The sequence below is a fragment of the Chlamydotis macqueenii genome, chromosome 6, assembly GCF_036417535.1.
Source record: "Chlamydotis macqueenii isolate bChlMac1 chromosome 6, bChlMac1.mat, whole genome shotgun sequence".
NCBI classification, from domain to species: Eukaryota; Metazoa; Chordata; class Aves; order Otidiformes; family Otididae; genus Chlamydotis; species Chlamydotis macqueenii.
This window is the reverse complement of record NC_141561.1, coordinates 30,221,273-30,240,748: the sequence shown is the minus strand read 5'-3', so window position 1 is coordinate 30,240,748 and position 19,476 is coordinate 30,221,273. Positions and strand designations below refer to the sequence as shown.

Sequence of the window (19,476 nt, the reverse complement as noted above, 5' to 3'; positions counted from 1 at the left end):
CTCTCTCCACCTGCACCCTGCTTCACGTTCAGCCCCCAGTCACGTATGCCAGCTGTTTTCCTTCTTCTCAAGGTTGCTTCGTTTACTTTCTCACAGGAAGCTTCATTACTTTCTCACAGGCGGCCTCATTATTTTCTCACAGGTGGCTTCAGTACTTTCTCACAAGCGGCTTCAGTGATGTCCTTGAGGCCTGCTGCTCACAAACATAACAATTCCATTCGGTCTGGATTGTTCACTAAGTGCCCCTGGTACTCCAGGTATCCAACAAATCCCCCTTTTTGTTTTGAACAATCCAGACCCACTTTCATCATAAGTTCCATAGCTTTCACAAAGCATTTTAAAATACACCCCAAAATCATCAGTGTCAACAGCAAACCCATCAATAATACCAACCCATAAACTATCAAATCTTTTAGCCAGCCTGTGACCCCCAAGGATTTCAACCAGTCTGTTAACCTGCTTTCCACTTGTATTGCATGCATGTTGCATCATAACTCTGCCAACTGATAGCGTATCGACTTAGAGTGATCAGAAACATTCATGCAACACATACCTTCAAAATCTTCACATCCATGTCCATGCGCTAAAAACAAAAAATCAATGGCTGCTAGATTCTGCAAAAATACCATGACGCATGCTATCCATGTCTTCTAATAATCCTGATAACATGCTAGAGGTTAAATTCGTTTGCTTTTGTGCCCAACAAGCTAATTTATTTAAGTTAGCTAAAGTTTTTGCAGTTGCTGCCCAAGGAACAAATAAAGATAATGCTATCCGCTCAGCTGTCCCCAACAGGGTTAAATTGCTGTCACAATGGGGAGTCAATACTTTTAGCATCTTCTTGCTTGAGTATGATTCTGTAATGTTCTCATAGATGGAGGAAACATTATCAATTTTCCAAAATAACATGGTCCTTGTATGGACTACAATATCAACTAGGTTCATGGTTGTGGTTTTTTTTTTTTTTTTTTTTAGCCAGATTGTCTGTATTGAGTTGTTAATCATTTTTTGCAAGCATGGTATGTTAATGATTATGCCTAGTATGATGCCTAGTATCACAATTCCGATTTTAACCAAGGACAGCAACCACCCAGTTATGCCACACACAAGCTTAGTTAATAAAATTACTGATCACACGTTATACATATTCATGATTACGAAGCAAAGCTAAGTTTCACTACCTTCTAGTAATTTTCTACTATAACATTCTTCTACTATTATAGATATAACAACTCCAGTAACTTATCTATAAGAGCAATTACTAGTTTTCTGCAGGCCTCTGTTGAAACAAGCCATAAATTCTGCTAACAATGTTTTGTATCTTAAAGCTTCCCTTCTCATTCCATGGCTTTCTTCCTGAGAGCATGATTGCATTCCTCCCCCAAGGTTGGTGTGCTTTCACTGATACCATACTGGCTCAGCGAAATACCACATCTCCCCTTTCTTTGTTTATGAGAAGAGGCTTGTTTCAACGCTTTATCTGTTAAAGTCTGCACACATTTTAAGACACAGAATATAGATCAAAATACATCTATAAAAGGAATGAATAAGCATCCTACAACTATTAGTAACAAGCTTCTATCAAGTCACCTAAAAGATTTCTGAATATATCAAAACCATCACTTTGTTGCTGTTTTTGTACTCCTTTTTGCAAGTTTTGAATACTTTTGTGAATAGATTCCGAATGATCAGACAGATTCATGCAGCAAAGCCCATCAAAATTCTGACAATCATGATTTTGTGCTAATAATAATAAAAAAAAAAAATCTATTGCTGATCTATTCTGTTACTAACCCAACTATGCGAAAGACACCGCTGAGCAAGAGGATGTTTATCAGCCGGGTCAGAGCAGAGAAGGGAGACAGGCGCAGCACCTTCAGGGCGTCCCCTGTTGTAAATAAAGTGTGCTCTGGGTCCGTCCTCTCCCCTTCGCTCCGAGCCACCTCTGTTTATACCCTCAGCAGATTCAGTGAAAGAGTCCTGACTAGGTGTTGCTGCATGCGTGGCCAGCACATGCAACAAGGCCTCTCAAAATATGTGCTCTGCAGGCTAACAGCGGTTCTGTTTTGTAAAGTAGCATAGTGTATAGAATCTACATCAGTTAACAGCGTTAATAGTGCTGATGCAGTTGTATTTATTTGCTTAGCAAGCCAACAGTCCAATTTATTTAGCGTAGTTAACGCCTAGGCACTTGCCACACCAGGTGTAAAGACTGAAGCAGCAATAATCTTACTTAGTTTCCAAATCTCTGTATTGTCTTGGCAATCAGATTCAATGCTATGTATGCTTCGTTTAGGTCTTTTATGCTGTCTGGATTTTGATATGTGCTCGCATGATTACGTCAAGCTGTGTCGTTGCAATGTATAGATCTTAAAGCATTTACAATGATTACCCCTCTAGAAACATTAGCTCTTGAATAGTTAAAAAATAGACAGAAGTCCATCTTTACTGATCCCAAAAAGTTCCATCTTTTGTAGTTTTAGCACTCAGCACTCATGGTTGCTGCTGTTTTACACAGAGTTGCTGTCCTACCGGTATCTGGCAGGTCAATCAAACATGTTCTGAAAGGCTTACCCGCAGACGATACAGACAGGGATCCACTTGTTTACTGCTCCTGTAAAGACATGAGCGTATCCCTTCCCCCATGTTATAAGAGGGAACGGTCCTTCCACTTCTACAAAGCTCAACTCAGACAGGAGTATCTGTTAACCATGTCAGGGGCGGGGGGGTGGGGGCGCCTGGCGGCGGCTGTGGCCCCGGGCATATAGGAGGAAAGAAAACTAAAACCCGAGGTTTAAGACAAAAATAGGGAGGGATCCTTAAAGCCACCGCTACAAGCAAAACAGACCATCACTAAAACCAAAGCAGGATAATGAAAAAAGGAACAAGACAACCTCCCCCCACCCCTCCCTCTTCCCGGGCTTAACACCATCTCTACCTCCCTCCCCTGCGCCCTGAGCGGGACAGGGATGGGGGGCAGGAAGAGGGAATGGGGGTTACAGACAGTTAATCACGCACTGCTTTATTGATATCAACGGTTTAACGGCTGCACCTACAGCAGCAACCATGACCGGAGCCTTTTCTTGTTCTAACATTCGCTCGGCAGCTTCCAGCAGTTGCCCTGTACTAGATCCTTTTGGCAGCACACTAAGGGCTCTTTTAGTTTTTTGGGTTTGGTTTTTTTTTTTTTTTTTTTTTTTTTTTTTTTTTTATCATTAGCATTATTAAAGGCAAGCATATCTAAGAACTTTGCTTTCATGTCATCATCCAAATCAGGGTGAGCCATAATTGCGGTGTGCAACCGATCAATAAATTTCCCATATGGTTCTGTGGGACCTTGCCTTACTGACGTAACGGCAGGTCCAGACTTTTCATCATACACCCTAGCAAGCGCTCTATAAGCCAAATCTTGGCCCAGTTGTAACACTTTGGTAGCAAATTGCGCTTGCCAATCAGATCGTGTGTAGGGTCCCGCTCCCATCAGCATTTGAGTTTGCACCCCAAATAATGGATCACCCTGTTGTCGAGGCGATGCAGCTGCCCTATCACAAGCAGCCTGCCAGTACTGAAAAAGCTGCAGCTGCTGCGACGGTAGCAAAAGCATCTGGACAATCATTCTAATATCATAAGGAGTTAACAACTGTGACCAAAAAAATATGCTGCAACACAGATTGAGTATATGATGATTTTAGCCCATACTGAGTAACTGCATTTTTAGCTTCCGTCAATATTTTCCAGTCTAATGCTTGCCACACACTTCTCCCAGTATTATTGGTCACAACTGGAAATGCCATGGGAAAAGGCTCTCCTTCTATCAAAGCATCTCGAATCACCTCTTTCCACTGCACTATCGGATTCAAAACCCCAGCCCCTCCCGCCGGCGTCCCTTGCAAAGGTGCAAAAAGACTGATCTCACCCGATGCTCCGTTCGGAACGAATAGGTTGGATGCTGGCAGGTCTCGATGTGGCAAAGGCGAAGGAGTTGACAAGTTTCCCAGCGACGCTTCTAGGCGAACCTCTAGGGCTTCTAGCCTTTTTAGTGTCTCTTGCAGCTGTGCATCCTTCAAGCCGGATGAATGTTCATCCCCCTCTTCCTCATGCCGTGGTGGCAGGGAAGAAGGTGGTAACGGGGGATAAACCGGAGCTGCTGGCGCCGGCGAAAAGGCTCGTGACTCTGAGCCTGCACTGGCGCAGTGTGGCGGGGTGCCTGGCGGTGGTACATCTGATGGTGGTGAAAAGCCTTTGGCAGTTTTTCCCTCTGGTGCCCGCATATCTATAGTTATAGGGGCTGTGGCTGCATTTCCTGGAGTCCTTGCTGGGACTCGAACCCCCCCACCCTCAGCACCAGCCGGGGCGGCGGCAGGGCTCGTTAAACCCGAGAACAGCATGCTAGTAGCGGAGGTGGACCTGCCGGCTGGAGTTAAGGCCACAAAAGCAGATGTGGCAACTGAACGTTCGGCTTTCATGCTTATCAATGTTTCGTTAATTAGCCTCCACACGGTGGAGAGTTTGCTCGCCTCCTTTGATCCTTTACTTTTTTCATCCCACAGCTCTTTTCCTATCTTCTCCCATGTCGGGAGTTCAAAAGCATCATCAACTGTGGAGATTAATTCCCTTTTCTTTGCCCACTGCAGCAAAGCTTCTAGGATGGCCGAGTCATAAATCAGTCCTCTCATAGAGAGCATATGTTGGAGGAGCTTAACCACTGCTGACTCCTCTTTGGTCAGCGTGGACCCCATCTCCTCCCCGGCCGCTCGCCTGGCCAAGACGAGATTCCCTCCGTACCTTTTGTACCTTTTTGCGTTATAGCGACTTCCCGAGTGCCGGGGCAGCACTCGCCTTTGACCGGCTTCCGCCCCCTCTTCTTTTCCTATTTCGGTTCCGTCGGGATGTCCAACGCCGATCTGAGGGTCCCTGTTCGGGTGCCACCTGTTGACGCGGAAGTAACGGACACTGCTGACGACCAATATGATCAAGCAAATGCCAATTTATTGTTGATACATCCCGGTTAACATAGCCCTTCTAATTCCGTATCATGCGCAAGCTCTCTACTAATTGGTTAACTATATCATGCACGCGCTCCTAGCTAAAATATGATTTGTTAAGTCTCTATGTTCATGCGCACGGCTCTCTCCACCTGCACCCTGCTTCACGTTCAGCCCCCAGTCACGTATGCCAGCTGTTTTCCTTCTTCTCAAGGTTGCTTCGTTTACTTTCTCACAGGGAGCTTCAGTACTTTCTCACAGGCGGCCTCATTATTTTCTCACAGGTGGCTTCAGTACTTTCTCACAAGCGGCTTCAGTGATGTCCTTGAGGCCTGCTGCTCACAAACATAACAATTCCATTCGGTCTGGATTGTTCACTAAGTGCCCCTGGTACTCCAGGTATCCAACAGTAGACATCTCCAGTTATGTGCTGGTGCATGAGTTTAGCAGCCTATTTTTTTAGACAGGACCTACACTAACATACTGATTTTGTTATGCTGTGTGCTAACAGACAGACTGCTCTACAGCCTGAAGATAGGATGAGACCTGTTACTGTAACTGCTAGTGAAGGAACCTGTGTTTTAACCTCAGTAGAGAAGGCCTGCACTTCTGGAACTAAGGCACCTTATCCTATGTCAGATGTGAGTAGCTTTTAACTGATCATTCTCTCTGTGTAGACTAGAAAACATGAAGTCTTTATAAGGTGATGTTATCATCAGGATCAGAGGAAAGAATCATAGAATCATAGAATGGTTAGGGTTGGAAGGGACCTTCAAAGGTCATCTAGTCCAACCCCCCTGCAAGGAGCAGGGACATCCCTGACTAGGTCAGGTTGCTCAGAGCCTCATCCAGCCTGGCCTTGAACGTTTCCAGAGATGGGGCCTCCACCACCTTTCTGGGCAACCTGTTCCAGTGTTCTATAACCCGCATCGTAAAAAATTTTTTCCTAATTTCTAATCTAAATCTACCCCCCTCTATTTTAAAACCATTACCTCTCGTCCTATCGCAACAGGCCCTACTAAACAGCCTTTCCCCATCTTTCTTGTAGGCCCCCTTGAGGTACTGGAAGACCGCTATCAGGTCTCCCCGGAGCCTCCTCTTCTGCAGGCTGAACAGCCCCAACTCTCTCAGCCTGTCCTCATAAGAGAGGTGCTCCAGCCCTTTTATCATCTTCGTGGCCCTCCTCTGGACCTTCTCCAACAGGTCCATGTCCTTCTTGTGCTGAGGGCTCCAGAACTGGACACAGTACTCCAGGTGGGGTCTCACCAGGGCAGAGTAGAGGGGGAGAATCACCTCCCTCGACCTGCTGGCCACGCTTCTCTTGATGCAGCCCAGGATGCGGTTGGCCTTCTGGGCCGCAAGGGCGCATTGCCTGCTCGTGTTAAGCTTCTCATCCACCAGCACTCCCAAGTCCTTCTCCTCAGGGCTGCTCTCAATCCATTCCCCGCCCAGCCTGTATTTGTGCCTGGGATTGCTGTGACCCAGGTGCAGGACCTTGCACTTGGCCTGGTTGAACTTCATGAGGTTGGCACGGGCCCACCTCTCCAGCCTGTCAAGGTCCCTCTGGATGGCATCCCTCCCTTCCAGCGTGTCGACGGCACCACACAACTTGGTGTCGTCGGCGAACTTGCTGAGGGTGCACTCTATCCCACCGTCCATGTTGCCGACAAAGATGTTGAACAGGGCCGGGCCCAGCACAGACCCCTGAGGGACGCCACGCGTGACCGGTCTCCACCTGGACATTGAGCCATTGACCACCACTCTCTGAGTGCGGCCATCCAGCCAACTCCTTATCCACCGAGTGGTCCGTCCATCAAACCCACGTCTCTCTAGTTGAGAGAGAAGGATGTCGTGCGGGACAGTGTCAAAAGCTTTGCACAAGTCCAGGTAGATGATGTCAGTTGCTCGTCCCTTGTCCACCGATGCCGTCACCCCGTCATAGAAGGCCACCAAATTGGTCAGGCACGATCTGCCCTTGGTGAAGCCATGTTGGCTGTCACCAACCACCTCCTTGCTCTCCATGTGCCTTAGCATGGTTTCCAGGAGAATCTGCTCCAAGAAGAAATTATTAAACTGTAATAGCTAAGCTAGGACCTAATAGTGCAGCAGGTCTGGTATTGACAAAGGTGTGAGATTAAAATTGTGAAGCCTCACAGCTTTTATAACTTCCTCTCATAATAAAAAGAGACCTACTAAATATACAGAAGCTCCGATACTAGAAAACTAGGTTTATTTGGAGGAATGCACAATTGAAAGAACAGTCAAATGTGCCCTCTGGAATAGACTGCTCTTTTTATATATATATTTATGTATGTAGTATATGTATTTGTACAGCATCTAACATGAATGCTAAGTCAAAGTGCTAATAAAGAACAGACATTCTGGGCATAAACTTAACACAGGAATAATTAATGTTTCTGATCCCTCTGATACACACATCAAGTAAATTGTACGCAACAGCCTGTCAAATCTGAGGCTGGAATATCCAATCCATCTGAAAGTGAGAATCGGGTCTGGGCTAGCAGATCTTCTGCCAGTCACTCTGTATTTAAATTAACAAGAAGAATGGCTTGGCATAAGCTTTGTCTAAAGCTGTTCTATGAGTCTGATTTTTCTAAGCTTAATCACTTAAGACCTCAGCCCCTCTAAAACATTTACCTCAGCAGGAAGCTTTACAGCTCTTGGTAAATAATTGGGTGAACGGGAAAGAACAGAATATATTAATTGGTATTTCCCTCTTTAAAAGCCATGTTTCTGCTGAAGGCTTAATTCTAAGATTAGGAGTGAAATCTTAAACTATTGAAGCCAATAGCAAAACACGCTTTCATGTTGATGGGGCCCAGTTTCCACCCTAGATACTTCCAAGGTTGTCTTCCTCAGCATCTGAACCGATGTGCTGGCTCCCTAGCAGTTGTTCTACTTACTGCTGTTTGCCTGGTCACACAGGCGTCCCGCTTTCACACATCCAGTCAATATGCTATGGAATATTGAATGTCGACCTCGGAAAAGACAGAACCAAATTACGTCATTTTTGCAAGCAGCTTGGGAAATGGACTGTGTGTTATTGCAGTCAAATTTATGAAATACAACTGTCTTGGTGCCGCCAAGCATCAGCCTTTGAGCATTTTGCAGGCAAATAACCAGCACTTTGCCTGGACATCGGCTTATTGTCACGGTGCTTCCTCTGCTCTGCAGGAGCATGTGCTGCTCAGGCCGCGGCTGCCCGCGGGCCGCCGCTCTGGCGGTGCGGTTTGGGACAGTTTTGCGGGAACTCCTTCCCCTCCCAGAGCAGCCTCTGCTCCGTTATCTCCTGTGTACGGAATCTGCTGCCGGGACACTTCCCAGGAAGGGCTGAACTGAGCCCCGAGGAGGGGAGCAGCCGGGGACCTGGCCGAGCGCGGTGAGCGGTTGCGTGCAGAGCCCGCCCCTTCCGAAGGGGCGCGGGCCCTCCGCAGCTCCCCCTTGCACGCAGCAGGCTGACAAAACCCGACCCGGTCCTGCCCCCGCAGCGCACACCCGGCCCGGCGGCCTCCGGCCCGGCAACCGCCGCAGGGGGCGCTCCCTCGGGGCGGCGCCTCCTGCCGCCAGGGGGCGCCGCGCTCCCCTCGACGGACCGATCCACGCGCACGGCCGGCGCGGGGGTGGGCACGGTGCGGCTCCTTGCGCGTGACGGTAAGTCACGAGGCGGGGTGGGCGCGCTCACTTCCAGAGAGGGGGATCAGCGGGGCAGCCCCGTTCGCGGAGAAGGGGAGCCGCCCCGGGCAGAGGGCCGTCAGGTGCACGGCGGGCCCGCAGCGCGGGGGGAAGCCCGACCCCCTTCGCTGGCGCTTTTCCCTCCGTCCTCTCTGGTGGAGCGGGATGGTCCGTGCCGGGCGGGGCGTGAGCGCGGCCCTCCCCTCTTCCTCTCGCGTTGGTTCCGCTCGCTGAGCTTTCGTCGCTGCCGTCGTCGTCGCCACCGCACCTTCCCGCGTCTGCTTGCGCCCGTCTCCGCTCCGGGCCGCTCGGGTGTTTTCTCTCTGCCTTAAAGTCGGTGAGGAGATGGGCCCAGCCGGGGGGGGGGCGGCTGCTGGGGCGGTGGGGTCGGGTGGGGCCGGCTGCCGTAAGGCCAGGCCGTAGCGGCCGTGCCGCACTTCGGTGAAGATGGTGGCGGTAGAGCTGGCGGTGGTAAGGGGAACTCCCCCGCCCGCCATCCTCCCCCGCACGGGCACCGGAGCGCGGCGGCGACCAAGCCGCCACCTCCGCGCTGTGCAGCAGGGGCGGCGGGTGCTGCCGCAGCGGGCTCCGCGCCGGTCTCGCCACCGCCCTTCCCTGCGCCTGGGGAGGCCCGCTGCGTGCCGGGTAGCCCGGGGCGGGGGCCGGCGCCTCCCCTCCAACGACCCTGTGCCGCGGGGAAAATGGAGGCCGGGGAAGGGAGGGGAGGGGACGGAGGGAAGGAAGGAGGAGCGGCGCCGCCGCAGCTCAGCGCAGGGCGGGCTGGGAGCGGCCGCCGAGAGGGGGAGGCCTGGCGGGGCGGGCGGGCGGGCTCTCTCCCTCCTTCCTCACCGTCCTGAGATGCCCTTGTGCTTCATCGCAGGGTGTCTTTTATGAATAATCAAAAGCCGCAGAAGCCGACGCTATCAGGCCAGCGTTTCAAAACTAGAAAAAGAGGTAAGCTGGCTGCAGCGCGCGTCCTATCGGTACCTGCCGCGGGGGCAGGGAGCGCGGCCCTTTGCAGAGAGCCCCCGGTAAAAAGTCAGTTTCTGTCGGTAACCAGAGTAATGCTGTTATGCTCTCCTCATAAATCTTTTAAATAAGACCACACTGAATACAAAGTCCTGAGGCTTACCCTGGGTGCTAGCATGTTCTCTGTGCTAATAAAAAATATTTGCCAGTGAGAATTCTAGCCGAGTTTACTATGATAACCTTGGCTTAAGAGATGATCATGCTAGAACTGTACTGAGTGTGTTTAGCCTGAAAGCAGAAGTATCTAGTACCCCTGAGCTACAGCACAGGCTTGTTGTGGGTTAACGCATACATCTAAGGAGCATCTAACCTTGTAGGAATTTCAGCGTTAGCTGCTGGATAAAAGTTATGTTGTTCCCTTAATGTTGTTAGAACACCTGTTTGTTTGTTTTTTTTTTTTAAAAAAAAACAAACCACAACAAAAACCACCCACCGCAACCCACTCTCAAGCAAACAAGCAAAACACTCCCCAAGTGTGGGATGTGCAAGTGCACATCTCTGTATGTGCACAGTTACTCCCCTAAGAAGAGTTAATGACTGAAGAGATGTGATAAGTAATTTAGTATTTTGGTGGCGGTTTCTTCAAGTTAAAAAGGAAGTGGGAACAGCTCTTAGAGTTTCTGTTTAATAGTGTTTTGTTGTTATGCTACCAGTGTTCCAACTCAAACTCCAAATGCTAAGGATACTATATGTACTGAAATAGTAATGAAGTTGTACAGAAGTACATGTTAACTTACAGAACCTATTTTAACCTTAAGGTAAAGTACCTTGAGAAACTGTTGAAGTGAGAGAGTTGGATTTAGTCTGTCTGGCAGATGAAATGCTAGGATTCTGGGTTTTTTTCCTCTCTTTAAGCATTTAACCATAGTTTGGCTTCCAAGCAACTCTGCGGTAACCATGAGCTTCATAGATCTGTCCTGGAGAATAACTGATGCAATATTTCCAGACTTCCACCCAACTGTTACCAACATGTTGACACTTGCATTGATTGTAAGGACACTAGTATGCCCCTTACGGAAAGGTTGCTAACAAAACTGGCTAGGCTGTTACAGAAGGATTTGCAGATGAGTTCTGCTTCTTTGTAAGCTTTTGCTCTTATGGTTTGCATATTGAGATGAGTAAAGCTGAAGACCTCTTTCATTTAAGGTTTTCTGTTACACAGGTGGATTTGTTGCGTATTAACTATGTCCTACCCATAGTGAAAACAAGGCTGTGATCAACTGATGTATCTCAGATGTGAAGAAGCACATGTTCTGCTTTAATAGCAACAAAGGATGCTAAATAGATCTACAATTATAGTCCATCATTTCATATTTATTTAAGACTAAGAAATTTGCTCAGATTTCTAAGTTTTCCCTCAGGTACTTGAGGAAAAGCAATTACTTCAGACTGATTTAATTCCATATTAAGAGGAGGGGTTGGTCTTCATAGCCAAAAAGCAAGTACTGTCAGTTGGCTTTAACATGGTAATAGTATGCAGCTTTTTAGTCAGAATCTGTCAACCAAAGTGGAGAGAGGCCCAGAAGGTTGAAATGGAACATGGCCAGTGAAGTCAAATGTACAAAATTGTAGTGGCATGTATGGAGAATTGCCTTCCAGCATGTAGCTAAGCCTCTCTTGTGGAGGGAAAAGGTGCTCTAACATGTGAGCAGGGGTATAAGAATCAAACTGAGAAGTCAGATAAGCTTTATTAGAGCTAACTAATGATCATCACGAACAGCTGTTCTTCTTGGTGAAAGTACTGTAAGAATTCAGTTAAAGGTAACTAAGGAATGTTTTAGCTTTCAATAGCCTTTCCCCCAGCCTTGACTGGATAGGGGAGCAAAAGCAGTAAAACTTACTGCTGTATTTACCATTGAAATTCATTTAGGCTACACAGTTAAGTCACTCTTTGTGCTAGTTAATGCTAGTTGTCTTGGAAGACTGGAATGATCTTGGTTCTGTTTAAGTTCAGACTTGCCAGTACAAGTTTTGGTTTGTTTGTTTTTTTTCAATAAGATTAAAATGACACACTTTAAAAATGAAACAGCTGCATGTGGCAACCTCACTTCATTGCTTTATCTTCACAGATGAAAAAGAGAGGTTTGACCCTACTCAATTCCAGGACTGTATTATTCAAGGTTTAACTGAAACTGGCACTGACTTGGAGGCGGTAGCAAAGTTTCTTGATGCTTCTGGTGCAAAACTTGACTATCGCCGCTATGCAGAAACGCTTTTTGACATCCTGGTGGCTGGTGGAATGCTGGGTAAGTTCTTTTGATAGGAGTACTGTCAGCCTTTGATCACTTGACTGTACAAAAGCTCAGTTTTCTTTCAGTGTAAAAACTGCTGAAGAGCCCAGTGATTGTGTAGGACAAGGTTTAAGTTATCTGTGGTAAACTATCTGACCATCTTAGTGACTAACTGAGCAATCAGGTTACTGTAGAAATACTCTGTATATGCTACCATGCTTTTGCCTAAGTCCGTTTGCATTCTTCAAAGTGTAGACTGTACAAACTTGGCTTGAAGGAAAACATATTGGTGTGATTTTTGGTGGGGTTGGTTTTTTTTTTTTTTTTTCCCAGGAGTGGATCTTGACTCTGTAGTCAAGTTCCCTTCTACTGATGTGAGATGGATGAGGGCTTGTTTCATGTGTGTTGGTCTGTGGTTACAAGGCCATCGGAGTTGCCCTGAAAGATTTTGACGTGATTCTGTGCTTTGTGTACCCACCCTGTTATTTTGGAAAGTAGTATTGTTTACAGAAGAATCTGTTGGTTTTTAGTCTTGGAAGTGCTATTACAAAAAATTTGATGTTGGCTATAGCAAAGTCATGGGTTCTAGCAGATGTCAGGGAGTGAGAAATGAGAGGGTGGTTGAGTCAGCAGAAAACGCGGAAGAGGTGAAATGTGATGACGAAAGATCTTGTAAACTTACGTGCATGCTGTGTGCAAAGAGCAGAACAGATGCTCACTGTTCAGGTAAGAAGTAGGTTAAGCTAAATGAGGTTGAAAAGTAGTGTAAAAAAAAAAAAAGAAAAGAAAAAAGTGCTACTTCTAGGTTTAGACTTTACATTTCCTACCTGACTAAGTACTGTTTAGTGAGAAGGGGTTCGGATAGCAGGGACATATTTAAAATCCAGACTGTGAAGAGGACACTTTGTTGTCTGCTTAGACTGGGAAAGATCTGTCTGAGATTTTAGCATTTTTTATGTAATAGTTGGGGCAGGAGGACCTTAAATGAGAAATATGGCAGTTGCAGAAGACTTTCTGTAATGTAACAGAAATAGAATGTGAATTATCTAAATGCATAGAGGGAGGAGAGGAAATAGCTGATTCTGGGCCAGTCAGACTGTGGATAGCAGTTCTGCAGTAGGGCTGCCTGGTTTGGGAGGATGTAGCTATTGCATGTTCAAGTGGTCTTCATACCGATGCTGTAGAAATGTCAGGTGACTTGCTCAAACAAGTGCTGAAAAGTGAGGCTTTCAGAATGGTTGAACTTCGTGGAGTGTGCCTGCTTATCTCAGGTGTGTATTGGAACAGTGTTATTTAGACTGAAGTTACTGTGACATTCCTTTTGGCAAGAGCTGGTAGCGTAAGTAAACTTGTCTGCCACCTGGAGCATTGCTGCCTGAAATTGTTAGTGTACAAATTGTTACAACCTGTGGGTTTACATTCAAGAATCTTAACCACTGCATACTGTGCTAGGAAGCGTTCCCTGTAGGAATGAGGCTGAAGGGGAAGGGAAAAAGGCTTTACTGCATTAATGGTGATACAGGGGTCCTGTACTCAACTCCCTCTCTGTAACAAGTAGCTAAGTAAGACTGGCTTTGATTTTTAGTCATACAAGGCCAAAATAAAAACTGGCATCCTGCTGCTTACCACTTTTAATGTTCTTACCACTAATGCTTATCCCCATCTTTAAGTCATGTTTCTGACTAATACATAACAAAAGAATCTCCCTTATACACAGGATGTCATAGAAATTGGTGTTGAGGTATTTGACACTGGAGTTGGTGACTTGAATTCACCCTAGTTAGTGAAGCAGCCTAGCCACCACTCAAACTGAAGAGGAATGATGAAGCATCATCTTCTAATTAGCAGTTAAAAAGCTGAAGTGCCTCTCAAGACTGAAGTTCCAAGCTCACCTCTGTGGCACAGAGCTTTGAACACTCATCTCTACATGTTCATCTCCTGTTGTGACTTGATTTTGTTTTTTAAAAGGCACTTACTTACAAAGCAGCACTATTGCAGCAGACACTAAAAAGACACTTGCTAGGATTAAGCAGCTTTAGTGGCTTCCTTTAAGGGAGGAGGAGCTGATATGGTTGTGCTAACCTGTCCATATGTAAACAAGATATGTTGCCAATCCAGTTAGTGGTAGGGGGTCAGGATATTTAAATGTTCATATCAAAGCTACTGATATTAAACTTCCACTACAGCAGTGGAGCAGATAGAAATGGAGGGGTGTCTTCAGTAATCCAGTCATTCAGTTTGTCACGAAAGGACAACATGCTGTATGTTATGGGTATTGTAATTCTAACTGTGGAGACTACTTGGTATGTTTGCTGGCGAGTAATTCCACTAATGCTGAAACTCTTCTTTAGCCCCAGGTGGTACCCTGGCAGATGACATGACACGCACAAACGTCTGTGTATTTGCAGCACAGGAAGACCTAGAAACCATGCAAGCATTTGCTCAGGTTAGTACTGAAATGAATACAATTTAACTTAAACTGTGTAGTGGTCAAGAATGAAATGTTTGTGTAGTTGAAAGTTTAGCTAAAACTAATGCATGGCTTTAAGAAGCTTACTGGAAGAGGTAGAGTAGCACCGTTCTAAGCAAAAAGTGCTCTAAAGAGTTCAGACCAACTTTACTGAACTTGATTTTTAAAATTCTAATTAAATGATAGTTGAGAGCAAAATTAATACACTCTGTATCTTTTTAGGTTTTTAACAAGCTAATCAGGCGTTACAAGTACCTGGAGAAAGGCTTTGAAGATGAAGTCAAAAAGGTATGGGTAGGTCCTTATGAACAGATAAATAAACCTGCAAATTCTGCTAATTAATCACTCTGTACAGAAGAGTATATCATACAATGGATTGTTAAAATGGAACACTTCAGCTGTTCCTAGGAGGACAGCTAGCTCATATGACTTTGTGGAGAAGACTGCTGGTGAACTAGTGCTTCTGCTAGCTGAATAGCTTGGTTGGAGCAAAAGTGTCAAACATGCAAGCAGTAGTGAAACTTTAGTGAGAGGTGGTAGTTCATAGCAACTCTTCTTACTTTCTCTTGCAGTTGCTGCTGTTTCTGAAAGGGTTCTCAGAGTCTGAGCGGAACAAACTGGCCATGTTGACAGGTATTCTGCTAGCCAACGGGACACTTAATGCATCAATTCTCAACAGTCTTTACAATGAGAACTTGGTTAAAGAAGGTAAGTGTTGCTCAACTGCTCCTGTAGGGAAGTATGGTGGGGGACAGAACTATGACAAGCAGATGGAAATTGTGATGATAGTGCACCCTTGCAGCTCACTAGTTTCACCTGGTGATAGATAACTGTGGGATTGGCAAAGGTAAAAGTGCTGCCTCATAACCTGGAAAGTCTTGCTAAGGCTTTAGAAAACTAGTCTTTTCAGAAAGCCTGTGCATAGGACTTCCCTGTGTGGCACTGGGGGCCGCTGTCACTCATGTTGAGCGGCAAGGCAGTGCTGTATTTTTGAGAGGGGCCTTTCAGGATGCAGAATGTGTGTCAGGTCTTTAGGTTCATTCCTAAATTGCGGCAATGAGAGTTGAGTTTGGTAGAGGGAAGCCTTCATGATGCTGAGTGGTGAGAAAAGTCCATCGTGCCGGAGGCTGCAGTATCCTTTGGCAGAAGCACTGCAGACTGCTTAGGGCTGCCTCTGAGCACAGCTGCTGCTGCTTTGAGCAGGGGTCTGACAAACTAGGTGCCCTATACTCAGGCCTTACAATTCCCTTTGTTCTGAATTTCAGTAATATTATTATTATTCCTGTTGTACAGGTGTTTCTGCAGCTTTTGCAGTCAAGCTGTTCAAATCATGGATAAATGAGAAAGATATTAATGCAGTGGCTGTCAGTCTTCGTAAAGTAAACATGGATAACAGGCTGATGGTGAGTACCACCAAAATTACTGATTTACTGCTGAAGGCAGTTTAGTGAATAGCATTTACCAGCAAAGTTCTCAATATGCATTTCTCTTGTGAAAGTATTGTAAACTTTGTTTTCAGGAACTCTTCCCAGCCAACAAACAAAGTGTTGAACACTTCTCCAAGTACTTCACTGAAGCAGGACTGAAAGAACTTTCCGAGTATGTTCGGAACCAGCAAACCATAGGAGCTCGGAAGGAGCTGCAGAAAGAGCTTCAGGAGCAGATGTCACGGGGAGATCCGTTCAGGGATGTAAGTATTTGTCTGTAGGCGGGGTGTAGGTGCCCTTTTTTTTTCCCCCCTCCTTTTTTCTGTAGGAACTGAACTCAAATTATCTGAAATACATCTAATATTAATCTGAAGATATATACATAATTGAATACTGAACTTAAACACTTAACTCTCACTAAGACTTAAAATTAGGACCAGAGTGGTTTGGTTATTAGCTTTGTAGTCGATCTTATTGTCCTGAATCCTGCTCTGTGATCATAGGGAGTTGTTTGTGGTTCTGAAGGCTTTTGGGTTGCCTTTAGAACAGAAGTTTTGATTTTGCTTAGCATCATGTGTGGCCTACGTGCTGACTCTTACTCTAACTGGCAGATAATCTTGTACGTGAAGGAGGAGATGAAGAAAAACAACATCTCAGAACAGACTGTGGTAGCCATAATCTGGTCAAGTGTAATGAGCACAGTGGAATGGAACAAAAAGGAGGAGCTGGTAGCAGAGCAAGCCATTAAGCACTTGAAGGTATTTTAAACTTAAGTATGGACTTTTGTACCTGTTGGGACTTCCCTCTGTCTCCAGCTCCCTTTTAAGTGAGTTAAAACCTACAAACCCCCTAATGCAGAGACAGCATTAGACAGGGAATTCTTCCCCTTGTAGCTGTGGTATTACAGTCTAAGTGACCCAGGCAGAAGCAGTGTGACTTCTGTAGAAGCACTCTGGGGTGGGGGTTGGAAATTTCTAAGCAGTGGCTGATGGGAAACTGTGTGAAACCAGTCTGGTCAGGTGATAAATGTGAAGTGCTGCGTGTGCCAATTTGTTGTTCCTGTTACAGCAATACAGCCCTCTGCTTGCTGCCTTTACTACCCAAGGTCAGTCAGAGTTGACTCTTCTGTTGAAGATTCAGGAGTACTGTTATGACAACATTCACTTCATGAAGGCCTTCCAGAAAATAGTGGTGCTCTTCTATAAAGGTAACTTCTGTGGGGTTCTAGTTTTGGGGTTTGGTTTTTTGTTTTTGTTGGTTTTTTTTGTGGGTTTTTTTTGTTTGTTTTTTAAAGCCTGTATTTACAGAATGCTTCAGTCCTGATAAGACCTTTAGGGAAGATAGGTGCTACAACATTGCACTTCATGAGTGGAAGAATTTTCTACCTTTTGTTTGCAAAGATAGAGCAGTAAAATGCAAAGGTGGATGCAGCTGTCCTTAGCACCCGGGGAAGTACTCATCTAGAGAAGGCTGGTGCCTGTCTACTAGATTTTAAGAGTTGTGGTAGATGAAAGCTAAATTTAGATATTAAGACTCTTTAGCCCTTTTAAGTTAGGGAAGGATGGATGATAGTGTATTCTTCCTGGTTCTCTGTCTGAATACTGACTGTGAGCAGCCAGAGATTAGGGCCACTGAGGTGTTCTTGGGTAGGCTCTCTGTTAAATGGCTGTTAAAAGCTGTTACTGAAAAGCATGCTGTGTGCCTGCGGAAACACCACAGGAACATATGGAAACTTGTTATTAAACTGAAGATTATATTGTACTTGTAAGAAACAACTGAACACCTCCTGTGGCTTTAAAGAATTTGCATCTATTCCTAGCAGTCAACTGGAGCTTTCCTTAGGGTGTGTGATCTCAAATAGCTATGAAACACTCAAGACTTTTTAGTGGGAGTGAAAGTGCAGCTCCTAGCTCCAGTGCTCAGGAAAAGCCCATCAGCCAATCTGAAATGCATTGTTCCTAAAACTTTAAAATAGGCGGCACTCCTAGTGCAGGTATGTCCAGCCATACCCAGGGGAGGGGTATGCATTGTGATGCCTCTAAAGGAGGAAGCAAAGGCTGCCAGTCAGGGGTTCTCAGTAGCTGGTATTCAGGGGTTTGCTGTGTTAATATTGCTCTTGCACATCTTACAGCTGAAGTTCTGAGCGAAGAACCTATCCTGAAGTGGTATAAGGATGCACATCTTGCAAAAGGAAAGAGTGTTTTTCTGGAGCAAATGAAAAAGTTTGTTGAATGGCTCAAGAATGCTGAAGAAGGTAACCAGCAGCTTAGCTCACAAGTTTAGCATGTTCATTTTGGGAACCTTAGTGCAGTAATACTTTGGTTGGGGGTGGGATGCGTGTTAATTGTCCCTCTGAGATTAGATGTGACCCCCAGTACTCTCTGGAAAAGCTTGTCAGTGAGATCCTTGTGGGTCCAGTAGCAGCTGGGATGCAGGGCAGCGGCTGAACTTGAGGGGCTGCAGGGGGCTGACTTACTGGCAGCCTGTTGACGAGGTCTCTCTGTTCTAGAGTCGGAGTCTGAAGCTGAAGAAGGTGACTGACCTGTGAAACTCTGTCCTCAGTAAAGCAAACAGGAGCTGTAGATAAGTGTCGTGTCTCATTTGTCCTTCTGATTCTTCCATCCTACCTCCCTGTATCAAGCATGATATAAGGGCTCTCATGGCAGTTTATTTTAACTGTTTTCTATAGTTATTGAAATACTGGGTTTAGTTTTTAAAACCATGTTTTAAGTAGCTTACAGGAGCTATTATAGATTTGACTCTAACCTGCATTTGTCCTTTCAGTTATATTCTACCTCCTGTATTTTCTACTGTAATAATGTAATTTAAGGCCTTCCACAATGAAATCCATTTTACCCCTTGGGTTTTCTATCTATATTTGAGCAGACATGAGATGGTGAATGAGAGTTACGGCAGTTCTGTTTGCAAATTAAAATGTAAAAAGCCTCTGAAGTGAAGAGGCCATGGCTTGTGTGGTAACTTGGTGTGAGACTTCAATCCATACTCCTTGCTCCAGATAACACCATTCATAGGTGGCTGTCCTTGTCCCCAGGGACTTTGTAATCTCTTTACTTCAGTATAAAGCAATTCTCTATTCCAATGACTGGGTGAGGCAGCTGGCCCACTTCTGGGAGCTCAGTGTCCTACTGGAGAGAAGCTGTTCTGGTGGACAGTAACCATGGTGGGTTATGAGGAGTGGTAGCTCAGCCTTCTGGCTGTCACAGCTGAGGGGTTGCCAGGCATCAGTTCTGGGGGAGTCTTCCCACTGTGTCCCTCATAGAAGAGAATGTTCTGTGTACAGGTGCCCAACAGTTTTCTAGAGCCCTGGCCTGTGCTGCTCTGTAAATGCCTGCCTGCTGGATGATAAGGTAAGGTGGACAAAACTCTCCCCCCTCCCCCTGAAGGTTAGAGATTATCTGTTCTGGCAGTTGACATGTTAAACCAAACATCATATCTGTTCCCTTGAACTTTCAGTTCTTAATGGAAATCTCAGGACAGCTCATAATGGAAAAAAGATTTGGTAAAAGATTGAAGTCTATACTGTTTTAAGCCATTCATGAGCATTAAGTAACCAGAGTACACCTACTACAAGTAAGACAAAAAAAAAAAGAGAAGGGGGGAAAAAAAAGCAACCCCAAACA

The 19,476-nt window shown here is 45.7% G+C and overlaps 1 protein-coding gene across 2 annotated transcripts; it reads left to right on the top strand.

Moving 5' to 3' along the window:
• The first annotated feature begins 8,705 nt into the window (after nucleotides 1-8,705).
• BZW1 (basic leucine zipper and W2 domains 1) lies at nucleotides 8,706-18,814 on the top strand. Of its 2 annotated transcripts, none has more exons than XM_086751101.1 (12): nucleotides 8,706-9,011; nucleotides 9,559-9,632; nucleotides 11,777-11,953; nucleotides 14,290-14,384; nucleotides 14,631-14,696; nucleotides 14,981-15,116; nucleotides 15,702-15,811; nucleotides 15,928-16,098; nucleotides 16,447-16,593; nucleotides 16,904-17,042; nucleotides 17,967-18,089; nucleotides 18,345-18,814. In XM_086751101.1, the coding sequence occupies exons 2-12, from the start codon at nucleotides 9,569-9,571 to the stop codon at nucleotides 18,374-18,376; spliced, it is 1,260 nt and encodes a 419-aa protein (XP_086607227.1). In that variant the 5' UTR covers nucleotides 8,706-9,011; nucleotides 9,559-9,568; the 3' UTR covers nucleotides 18,377-18,814. The 2 variants fall into 2 exon arrangements, with proteins under 2 accessions (XP_086607227.1, XP_086607226.1); XM_086751100.1 differs by having other exon boundaries at nucleotides 8,707-9,015.
• Nucleotides 18,815-19,476: the final 662 nt, after the last annotated feature.

What these genes read in the sequence shown, in the direction of transcription:
- BZW1 (XM_086751101.1), top strand. Translation starts at nt 9,569, where the DNA reads ATGAATAATCAAAAGCCGCAGAAGCCGACGCTATCAGGCCAGCGTTTC. An exon ending in TGAGAACTTGGTTAAAGAAG is followed by an intron (nt 15,117 to 15,701) that starts GTAAGTGTTGCT and finishes CCTGTTGTACAG; the next exon opens with GTGTTTCTGCAGCTTTTGCA. An exon ending in AGTGGTGCTCTTCTATAAAG is followed by an intron (nt 17,043 to 17,966) that starts GTAACTTCTGTG and finishes CACATCTTACAG; the next exon opens with CTGAAGTTCTGAGCGAAGAA.